The sequence below is a fragment of the Myotis davidii genome, unplaced genomic scaffold, assembly GCF_000327345.1.
Source record: "Myotis davidii unplaced genomic scaffold, ASM32734v1 scaffold38, whole genome shotgun sequence".
NCBI classification, from domain to species: Eukaryota; Metazoa; Chordata; class Mammalia; order Chiroptera; family Vespertilionidae; genus Myotis; species Myotis davidii.
Window position 1 is genome coordinate 4,774,751 of NW_006291383.1, and position 12,215 is coordinate 4,786,965.

The 12,215-nt window shown below is 39.8% G+C and overlaps 1 protein-coding gene across 1 annotated transcript in view; it reads left to right on the plus strand.

Annotated features, from left to right (window-relative positions):
• Positions 1 to 12,215, plus strand: part of MROH8 (maestro heat like repeat family member 8) — a 50,213-nt gene that overhangs the window by 17,255 nt on the left and 20,743 nt on the right. Inside the window, 7 exon segments of the mRNA XM_006779639.2 lie at positions 3,283 to 3,362; positions 4,131 to 4,275; positions 5,112 to 5,207; positions 6,336 to 6,440; positions 9,148 to 9,283; positions 10,560 to 10,678; positions 11,665 to 11,817. Of these exon segments, the coding sequence (XP_006779702.1) occupies positions 3,283 to 3,362; positions 4,131 to 4,275; positions 5,112 to 5,207; positions 6,336 to 6,440; positions 9,148 to 9,283; positions 10,560 to 10,678; positions 11,665 to 11,817 (834 nt within the window).

The window sequence follows — 12,215 nt, forward strand, 5'->3', positions numbered from 1 at the left end:
GTATAAATAAGCACATGAATCGATGCTCCATTACTATGATTAGGGAAAAGCAAATTAAAACCAAGATGAGAGTCAACCATACACCCATTGGAATGGCTAAAATAAAGAAGAAAGATAGCCCTGGCCGGTTTGGCTCAGTGGATAGAGTGTTGGCCTGGGGACTAAAAGGTCCCAGGTTCAATTCCGGTCTAAGGGCATGTACCTTGGTTGCAGGCACATACCCAGTAGGGAGTGTGCAGAAGGCAGCTAATCGATGTTTCTCTCTCATCGATGTTTCTAGCTCTCTATCCCTCTCCCTTCCTCTCTGTAAAAAATCAATAAAATATATATTTTTTTTTTTTAAAAAAGAAGAAAGATAATACCAAATGTAGGTGACATATGGTGCAACCGGAAATCTTACACACTACTGGTGGGAATGTAAAAATGACACAACCACTTTGGAACACAGTTTGGCAATTTCTTCAAAAGTTATGCTTACCGTATGAACCAACAATTCCACTCCTTGGTAACATGAAGGGTTTGGCTGGACAAAGGCAGGTACACAGATATTCATAGCAGCTTTATTTGTAATAGCTAAATGGCCCAAATGTCCATCAGCAGATGACTTGATAAACAAATTTTGGAATACTAAAGCAATAAGAAGAAATGAACTCTCGATAACATGCTACAACTCTGGTGAATCTCAAAATAATTACGTTGAGTGAAAGAAGCCAGAAAGGATATACTATATGATACTATTTATATAAAATTCTAGAAAATGCAGACTTGCCGAAACCGGTTTGGCTCAGTGGATAGAGCGTCGGCCTGCAGACTGAAGGGTCCCGGTTCAATTCCGGTCAAGGGCATGTACCTGGGTTGCGGGCATTTCCCCAGTGGGGGATGTGCAGGAGGCAGCTGATCGATGTTTCTCTCTCATTGATGTTTCTGGCTCTCTATCTCTCTCCCTTCCTCTCTGTAAAAAATCAATAAAATATATTTAAAAAAAGAAAAGAAAAGAAAATGCAGACTTATCTAAGGTGACATCAGATCAATGGTTTCCTGGAGATAGAAGTAGAGTGGGAAGAGGCAGGAGAGAGAAATTACAAAGTAGCACAAGAGAACTTTTGGGATCGATCCATTTGTTCATAATCGTGATTGTGGTGATGGATACATATGCCGTTTAGGCCTACCTGCTTTTTAAAAAAAAGAAAAGGAAAGCTCATTTCTGGCGGAAGTGGCCAAGTAGGTGAGAGTCGAAGGGGATGCAGGTCTGGTGGTTTAGCTAAGAGGGCACTGCCTTCACCCACAGGTGAGGGTGTGGCTGCAGGAATGGAGAATCAAACTGCAGAACAGGGAGTGGCTATTACTGTGATTGGTTGAATGTGGGAAGTGAATAAAGGAGAAAAAAAGTCATAAATCATTTTTTATGAGCCCCAGGAAAGGACACCATTGACAGCAATTGAAGACTAGTTGGGATGGGGTGTCACTTTTTAACACTAGTGGTGATGCCTCTGAGATAACTAGATTTGGACAAATGAGTCCTGGGAGACTGAAGGCAGAGCCTTATACTTTGTCCTTCCAGACTATAAAACCATAAAATTAACTAAGCTTCTTAGGGAAATAAGGAAGAAGAGGGCCAGGACTCCAGCAAGATCAGACCAGAGTTGGAAAGTGAGAAGAGAAAGAGAAAACGCAAGGGCAAGAAAGATAACCCAGTAATATTTATTGAGCACTGCCTCCTGGGCACCAACCTAATTTCCTAATGAGGTGTTTTGGTGGGAGGTAAAAGTTCACTAAAGGCTACTGAAACACAAAACGGAGTATTTGCTCTTAGAGTAACTGAGTCTTCCCAGAATCCTATGATGGGAAGAATAGCCAGCTCCAGGAAGGGAATGAAACCAGAAAAGAAAAAACACCTTTTCACATACTCAGAACTTTATCTATTTTTTAATTGATTTTTATTTTGTTTTAAATGTGTTTTATTCATACATGTATATTGTTGTTCATCCTCATCAGAAGATATTTTTCCATTGATTTTTCGAGAGAGTGGAAGGGAGGGAGAGAGATACAGAGAGAGAAACATTGATGTGAGAGAGCCACAACAATTGGCTGCCCCCCCCACACCCCACCCCACACACACCCTGACTGGGGCTGGGGTTCAAGCCTGTAACCGATGTACATGCCCTTGACCAGAATTGAACCCTAGACCCTTCAGTCCTCAGGCCGATGCTCTATCCACTGAGCCAAACCAGCTAGGGCTCTCCATTTATCTATGCTCCTTTGTATGCATTTCTATTTCTTTCTTTTCCTCCATTCCCCACCTCTCTCTCCTTCTCTTTCCAAAATTGACTTTCTGTGCACTTGTCCATAGGGCCCAGTGCTCCCAAACTTTGAATTTTCTTCTTTTGGTAGATCAACCAAACTGAAATTGAAGCTCTTTGTCTCAATTCCAGATTCCTGAGAAGGAGAGTCTAGTTGACCCTGGTGTCTACTCCTGGAGAAATGAGCTGTTGTTAGTGGGACAGAATGACGTAGATGAACCATGACTGTGAGGCACCAATTCCTATGGGCTGGGAGCAGTTTCCAGAGAGACAATCCAATAAGGTTTCCACTACAACCATTTACATTTGCTCTTCACGTCACCTCCCTGAGATATATTCTCATGCCCTCCATTCGGATAAGAAAACTCAGAGGGAAGTTAATACATCAAGGTCACACAATGAGTGCGTGGCAGAGCCAGTGCTCACTCCCAGGTGCTATATAGCTCCAAAGCTTCTGGTATTTCCTCTCTATCACTCTGCTGATTTTCCCAGCAGAGCATGGCAGCTTTCCCTTTACCAATATGGGATTTGTAAAGTTACTCCTTTTTTAAGACAAGTAACATAATTTTATTAGACACTATATTAGAGATGGCTGGTTTAGTAGAAAGAGGAGTTAGGATGTTTAGTAGTTATTGAAGGCTTCTAGATATTATGAATTAGCTCATTTAGTGCTCAGAACTACCCTATGAAGATAAGTAGCACTGTTATCTCATTCTACAGATGAGGAAACTGAGGCACAGGGAGGCTGAATAACTTGTGTCAGCTCAAAGAGCTAGTAAGAGGCAGACCCCAGGGTCTGACTCTGGAGAATAAACTGCTAGCCTGGCCACTGTCCTGCTGTCAGTCCTGTGGAGCCAAGGAGCAGAGTCTTCTGAAGGACCTGCTCTTGTTCTTACAGGCCACCCACATCTCTGATCTCTTGGCCTAATGACTTGGCACATTCTGGACTCTCTCTCCTAAAGCTCTCTCCCTCTCATTACAGATTCTGGTGGAGGAGGAGCCCCTGCATTCTCTCTTCAGCCCTGTGCGCCAGGAGGTCTTTGTCACCATCACTGACCTCAGGTGACACCCACATGCCCTCTACACATGCATCCTGGTTCTTCATTCAGGGCCAATAGCAAAGCCAACTGACATGTTCCATATTTTTAACTTCTCAAAACTATTTAGAGAAGTGGAAACCAAATCCGTGTTTTGTGTAAGAACTTTGATTTCACGTATACTACCATTTGTATTTGAAAGACCTTATTGGAACCTCCTTTGAGTTCGGTTTTGTCCCAAGAATATTCGATGGAAGGTTACTAACATGACTGTTTCATGACAGAGTTCCACAGTGCAAGAGATTTGGAAGGGCTGTCTTCTTGGAAGTTCATACTGCACACTAACTGATTAAAGGTGCCGAAAAGTCCCATAGTTTAAAAAGTTTTTAACTTGGTTTAACTTGCCATTCCCCAAACTAACAAACCCTTGATAGAGCAGTACACTCTCCTTGGCAGAATACACTTTGAAAAATCGTGCTCTACTATATTAGACTGTAGCAGGCTTCTCTTCCATGGTTGAACTGAAGGAAAAGCGTCGAAGGATGTCACTCCAGTGACCTCCGGGGCAGGCAGGGAGGGTAAGGGGAGAAGGATGGAGGCTCTGAGCCTGAAACTCTTTCTCTAACCTTTTGTAAGATGTATCTAAACAGACTGACAAGCAAGCCATTGATCTCTTTCATCAGAACGTTATACCGATCAGTCTATTCTTTCCTTCTGGGTTACTTTGATCTCTGCTTATCAATGTCAAGTCACACCCTTCCCCATTTGCTATTCCCAAGCTGTCTTTTTCTAGTTACCAAGATGTCCATTTGCTGTTTGGCTCTGAAGATCGAGTTGACTTATTTAGCCTTATCACGAAAAGTATAATCACTCTGCCCTCTGAAAAGACCCTTACCCAGCTGCAGCAAATCAAACCAAGTGGGTCCTGCAAATCAGAGGTAACTCACACTTTGCTTTAATAACTTGGAGAGTGCATTTGATATTTTTGGAACTAGCCAAAAACCATTTAAGCCAAGTCTGGTAAATAGAATAGGTGGTTAAATAGCTTTTTCTCTTATTATTTTGTCTTCTTTTCCCTTGCTTTTGGCTTTAAAATAAGGTGGAGCGTTCATATACTTAGCAGATATGTAGGGTTACCATGTGCTAAGCATCATGAGAGGCAGCAGAAATAGAGCAGTACACTCTCTGATCCAGGGAGCTTCTGTCCTAGTGCAGAGATAAAATTTGCCATTAAATACAGTATCAGGTGGTAGTGAGTGCTGTGAAAAATTAAAACGGGGAAAGAAGAGGATAAAGAGTACTGTGGGTGGGAGGCACGGGGGCTTTCTACACAGGGTGGTCAGGGAAGGCTCCCTGTGACAGTTGAAGAGAGTGTGGATATCTCTGGAGGAGAAGCTTTCAGGCAGAGCCAGGAGGAAGTGCAAAGGCCTTGATTTTCCTGCCACTAGTAAACTGGTTGGGAAAGCAATTGCTAAAGGCAACTTTATTCCCCTTTGTTTCAAGATGTCAGAAAGAGTCACAAGTCAAACTTTAAAAAATACTTGATGCCCCTAAGCAATTCCCCAAATGTAGTTAGAATTAGTTAACTATCTTCCCACTAATGTTGCGATGTCCATGTAATGTGAATATATGTTGTTTCACAAACTGCCTCCCAACACTTTTACACTGGGTCTGCAATGTTAAGTAAAGTCTCAAGATAATGAGGGGAGCCTTAAAAGTGTGCAGTGCTGGGGAACTCACATGGATGCCATCACTTATCCCTGTGCCTTTTCAGTGTCTCTACAGGCAGACGTTTCAGGTATTCTCTGAGATGCTCCAGAGTTTGGTGGTAAAAGACCCACATTTGGAAAATTTTGACATCATTTTGAAGGTAAACAGGCTATCAGGAGAGAATGGGAAAGTTAATAGTTATATTAAATGGTAAAAGTGGGAGAAAATGTGGCAGGATTAAGTTTTAAGAGATAACATAATAGTTAAGAGTATTCGCTATCCATTTTGAATCAGACTTGAGTTCAAATTCCAGCTCTCTGCCATTCATTGGTTATAAATTCAGCAAGGAATGTGATTTTTCAAAGTCTCATTTTTTTCACCTTTACACGAGACAATAATTACTGTATTAAATAAATGGCTTTCAGTTTAAGTGGTTGCTGTATTCCTTAAATTATTATTGCTTACTACCATAGAAGGGTTTCAAATCTGACCAGAGAATAGAGTCAGCCTCATGAATGAGCAAGGTGAGACTTAAATGTTATTAATGCCTACCTGTTCTCATCCAGCAGATGCCATTCCATCATTAGAAATTTATTCATTGGAGTGCATTCACTGCATTCAAACATCTCACTCTCTTGGCCCTTTTCAAGATGTAGTTATCCCAGAAAGAGATAGCCCTTTAAACTATTATTAATCATTTGTGCCTAAGTGCAGGTGGTCATTTATCATTGCCACAATCAACTTAACATTATTTCTCATTTGTCTTATTTTTGTACATCACCAGTGCAGCCAGATTGGCTTTCTTTCCTTTATCCAGTTGTGCTTTAAACTTTCCTGCCTTGGCAACTTAATTCAAGCCATTTCTTCTTTATGAAGCTCCTACTCATGGACATTATATTTTCCATGAATCCGTCTCTGACTGTTCTAGGCAGATACAGTTTCCCCATCTTCAGAGTTCTTTAATAGCATGTCATTAATTTACTGTCTTTCCAAAGCAGGTTTCAGAAAGCTGAAAAAATACAGAAGAATAGGATAAATAATTGAAGAAAGTGGGATGAAGGGAAAATAAGCCTAAGAAATTAGCCCCTAAGGAAGCTGGACCACCTGATCCCCTAGGTCTTTGTGCCTCGTTTGTCATCCGCCATTTTTATTTCCAAAACAAGTTTATAATTTAGGAAAATATTTTCAGACATAGTAGTGACATGTGGAACTTCTCTCCAAAAACAGAATAAAGGTGTTATCCCAGATCTTCCCAATAAATCATTTAGGCTCCTTTCATTTTTCGTAGCGCATGGACCCATGGTTACAATCAATTAAAGACCATGAGCGGGAAAGAGCCGCAGCCAGCATTGCTCAAGTTCTAAAGTGCTTATGCATGCATCTCAACTTGAAGGTAAGCTGCCCTTCAGTTGCAGAGGAGGAAGGATCCAAAGCCATCCTATTACTGCCTATTTCCCCTCCTATTTATGACTCCCAGACTTATGACTCCTCGGTGCTCATGCATTATTCATATATCTACCCCTCTCCTAAAATTCAAGCACTTTGAGACCAGGTACTGTGTTTATTAATCTTGTATCCTCGTTGCTTAGCACAATATAGTAAATGTTTTTGAATGAGTAAATAAATGTAATCTAAAAATATCTGAGGGCCCGTGTTAATAGCCACTGTTGACATTTATTTAAATTCCTTCTGAGTATGTTTTGTGCATGAGTGTGTTGGGATGGGGGCTTCTACTTCAGTTTCTTCCTGTTTGTTCTCTATATGTAGCCAGAGTAATCTTCTTAAAACCCACATCACTTCTTTGATCCAATAATTTCCAACTATTTTTAGAATACAAGGTCTTATATGATATAGTGCCTCCCTGCCCACCTGTACTCCTTGACTTACTCCAGCCACATTGACCTCCCTTACATTCTTGAAGCTCTTCCTGTTTCATGGACTTTGCACTTACTATGTCCTCTGCTTGGAATGACCTTCCCTAACTCTTCACATAGCTAACTTCTCCTCAGGGTTCAATGCTCAGTTTAAATGTTTCCACCTCAAAAAGGCCTTTGCTTACAAATAGATCTACCCTTGCTCTCTATCTCATAGCTCTCTTTCCTTCCTATGACTTCTTAGAATCAAAGGTTATCTTGTTTGATTATTTTTATTGTTCCAATAAAAATGGATTTATGGTCCATTTTCCTCTAGAACAGGGGTGGGCAAACTTTTTGACTCGAGGGCCACAATGGGTTCTTAAACTGGACCGGAGGGCCGGAACAAAAGCATGGATGGAGTGTTTGTGTGAACTAATATAAATTCAAAGTAAACATCATTACATAAAAGGGTACGGTCTTTTTTTTTTTTAGTTTTATTCATTTCAAACGGGCCGGATCCGGCCCATGGGCCGTAGTTCGCCCACGGCTGCTCTAGAATGTAAATTTCATCAGTGATTATGTTTTCTTGTTTACCACAGCATCCCCAGTGCTTAGCACAGAACATGCTACATGTAGATGCTCAATTAAATATGTACTGAATAAATGTAGGTCAGCTCAGATTCCTTCTCTGCTCAGAACCCTCCAATGGCTTCCCAGCTCATACAGAATAAAATCCTTACAATATTCTCTAAGTCAGCGGTTCTCAGCCTGTGGGTTGCGACCCCTTTGGCGGTCGAACGGTCCTTTCACAGTGGTCGCCTAAGACCATCCTGCATATCAGATATTTACATTATGATTCATAACATTAAAGTTATGAAGTAGTAACGAAAATAATTTTATGGTTAGGTCACAACATGAGGAACTGTATTTAAAGGGCCAGAAGGTTGAGAACCACTGGCTTAATGGGTACAGTGTTTCCTTTGGAAATGATTCTCTCCATCTGGAATGTCTTTCCCTCATATTTCTACATGGTGCAGTTCCTCATTTTAACATTGGTGAGATCGTTCCTGACCATTCTAAAATAGCAATTCCTATCCTTATCCTCTACATTTTCTTCATCATGGTATATATGACTATTGGATACATATACATTTACTTCATTTTTTCCTTTATATTCCTCCAGTTAGACTATCATCTCCATGAGTAGGGATGTTATCTGTTGTTCACTGTCTATATCCCCAGTGCCAATCATAGTGCCTTAGCCATAAGTGCCATAGTCATAACCAGTTCCTGGCTTATAACTGACACATAGTATTTGTTGATTGAATGAATGGACGAAAGCTATACCAGTGAATGAAAGATATTATACAGTTTTGTGTATGTGTTGCTGTGTTGACTGTAAATAAGTTGTAGAGGCTACTGTTCACAATATCCCAGTAGCCTCTACAGGGATATTTCTGACTCAGTCCTAGAAACAGTTGTGTTTTCTCTCCATGGCTATTTGCTTCTTGTCTTATGGGTAATTTGAATTATATTATATGGGACATTGCATTAGTCCTGAGAAAATTCAGCGCTGAGCTCCAGTGCATAGCTCCCTGGCCTATCTCAAGCAAATGATGACTAGAATTCTGCATACTAACCAAATTCTTAACTTCATTTATCTTTTCTACATTCATTTTTTAAATTTATCCCACTTTCTTCACTGTTTATTTTAAATTACATTTCTTTTGCTGATATGGCTTTTGCCTGCTACTTTACTCTTTTTTCATAATAAAGCAAACTATCAATAAATAAATTTTAAAGTAGTATTAAATGGTACACCTCAACTTTGTATCCAACTTTTTCACTTATTAGACTAGCAACACCTTATTATAAATTCCTAGGATACTTGATTTCTAATTATTATATTCAGAGTGGCTAAACAATAGTTCTCTTTACTATTGGATAGGTTTTTTTTCAATGTGGGGCCTTTAAAACCAGTGCTAGAATGAACATCTTTACGTTTAAACTTTTTGAAATTTCAGATTGCTTACTTAGTTTAGAAGTTACCACATTTACTATCATTTGCTGGACATACTGTATCCATACATGTTAAATGTTAACTTCCAAGAGACCCAAGGGCTGAATGCAACTCTTGCACTTCTCTTGAATAGATGGTGGAAGTGGAATTACTTCTCAACAACTTAAATCTAAGGCACTAAATACACCTGTATTCCAATGGCATTTTTCTTTTCTCTCAACTAGCTTCCACTGCGATTCCAAAGACTCGGACACCTAGTGGCTCTAATGGTTCTACTGTGTGGAGACCCACTGAAAGAGGTGGCTGAGAAGGCTGCAGAGGGCACGCACTATCTGCTGCACATCACCTTGCGGCTGAAGTGTAAGGCACCGCTGAAAGCAGCCAAGCCCTACATAAGTTCTCTAGCACAACACAAGCTCCAATCCTCCTGCGCCCTCACTCCCCACATCCTAGAAAGCCTTTTTTACAGTGGTTTACAATGAGAAAGGTTCATAGTCCATAGGCCAAGATGGAGCAAAACTGACTTAATAATTAGAATCATAACACTGGGTCAGACCCGCAGTGTCAGCTGTATACATGGCCATGGAGTTGAGAGTATCTAAACATGTAACACTCTGGACACGCTGGAGTGATTAGTTTGGACAGAAGTAGAAGAGATTCTTGCCTTTATTTGGGCCTTCGTTCATTTATTTATCTCAGAAATGTTTACTTAGAGTATTTACTTGGGATACAATAGTAACCAGAATATAAGCCGTCCAGTCCTTATATGACATAGTCTAGTGTGAGTCAGACAATCAAAGAATCAACAAATAACTATTATTATAAATAAAGATAACTACTGTGAAGGGAAACTATAGGGGCTATGTGTAAGAATTAAATCTAGTGTGGGATTCAGAAAAGTCTCTGAAGATAATCTGAAAAATAAAGAATATTAGCAAGGAGGTATGATGACCTCCATGCTTCCCAAAGTAATCATCTAATCTCTGGGCAGCTCCAAGTATGAAGACAGTTTACCAAGACATACAATTAAGGAACTACAACTGATTATTCATTCAATAAGTATTTATGAAGCATTTATTGTTTTTAAGGGGAGCACTGGTGAACAAGACAAAGTCCCTTCCCCTAGAAGCTTATTGTCTAGATGGAGAGACAGTATCCTCAACCAAGGGCTCAAAGACTTCCCATAGATAAGTTTCTAGGGAACATGAGAAAAACAGGGCGCTGTGAGGGAGTACTGGCAGACTCAACAATCAGCCATACACATAAAAAATTCTGATATCAGAATTATCAGACACAGTAGAAAATTGTGCAGCTTTTTTTGTGGGGACCTGAGTTTCATTGGGAGATCCCTCAAAAGTCTTGTCTTGGTTGTACTCCTAACTCACTCAAAAGCTCTGCTCTTACAAAAAGCTCTTCTTTTTCTTCCAGCCCTTCTTGTATGTTGTTCTATAACAGAGGGGAAACAAATCAGCCTTCAGATTTACACACACTCCTTCCCCAGGCATTTTTATTCAAGTGAAAAAGACAAGAAGAGTGATATCTTGGGATTAACTTCAACCTGGAAACCAACCAAACTTGCAAAATCAGAAGAAAGAAATAAGCCAGAAAGTATCAATATTTCATATTTTCTTCTCAGATATCATTGAGGACAAGAAAAATCGCCCAATCTTGAGAGGAGCAATGAAAAACTGTCAAGAACTCCTAGAATTCTACAGTATTAAACAAGTCTATGCGTGTCCCTTCAAAATTGCCAAGGTAATCAGAATGGCAAAAATTAAGACAAACATCTTGAAGTGTTAGAGAGGATGAGAAACAATCAGAAGTCTCGTACATTTGTTCACGGGAATGTAAAATGGTAAAAATACTTTGGGAAAAGTTCTGGCAATGTATTATATGGGGCCAGTGTCACTGGATAGCTCTTCAGACATGCTCTGCTCCCACTAATTGTCCCCCTAACCCTAGGCAGCCTCTTGCATGTATAAAACCTTGTTACAAAAAGGAGCTGTAAGAGAATGTAGTTGAGCCAAAAGCCATACACTTTTTAGTTAATGTATTTATTCATTATTCACCCAATATTTAAGCATCTACTAGGTACCAGGCACTATGTTAGGGAATATGAGGGAAAAGAAAACCTACAGATCTTGTTTATGTAGGGTCAAAGGTATCAGGTAATTTTAATTCTCTGCATCAGTCTCCTCATCTGTACAAGGGGGATCTGTAAAAATTAGGATCACTCAAATGCTGTAAGGGTTAAATGAGATACTTATATGCCTTGCTTAGTGCCTGTCACATAGTAAGTGCCTAATCAGTTATACCTATTAAAATCAAGGGAAGGACTTTATACACTGGCAAGTGCAATGAGAAGCAGAATGACACATTCTTTTAATACATTGTTTCCAGACAAGGTATTTTAGCGATGCCTCGGACTCTGTCAGCCATACTAGTTTAGCCCTAGGGGCCTTTCCTTTAATTCTGTTCCTATGAAAATGGGACTCTTTCTGCGGATCTCAGTAATACACCTTCTTACTAAAAGTCAGAGCTATAAAAGGCCATGCACAGACCCAGCAGTGGACATTTGGGTTACTTCCAGCTTTTCACTTTTATAAGCAAAATTGAAGTAAGCAGCATTGTACATACTAGTATTTAAACTCTTCTCTGATTGTTAACTTATAATTGATTCCTTGTTCAGGGCTCTGTCATACCATGTAACTTGGAAGTTCATTTTTCTTAAATCATTTCAGATCTTCGAAGTTTTTCTCGATTCAAATGAGCTCTGCCAGTTTGTACTGACTATATTGGATGGCCTAAAAAATCTGGAACATTCCTGTACCCAGCAATTAGCCGGAGAGTTGCTGATGTCATTGGTAGAAAATGTGGAGTTCCAATTTGAGAAGGTAAAAAGCTCCATGGCTCTTTCCTGGGTTTAAAATATCAGCTAGAGCTCTCCTTCCTGCAGCTGCTGAGATCTCTCCTACTGCTTCTTTTCAGCTGACAACAACTACTGAAGGAAAACAAGGCCAAGCTTTAGTCCATTTGGTCAATGTTGAATATTCATCCTTTCAACAAGTATATCATAAATGACTACTGTGTATGCAGCTAGGGAGGGAACTTTTTTAAAATCTAAGGTGTAATCCATATTTTTCAGAAGAGTATTGTTTTGCTGGAAAGATATAATTAACACATATGAGAATGGTAACTTCAATTTAGATCCTCATTCAGGTTAATTAATGGTGTTACATTTTTATTTTTTAAAACATATGTTTATTGATTTGAGAGAGGAAGGAAGAGAGAA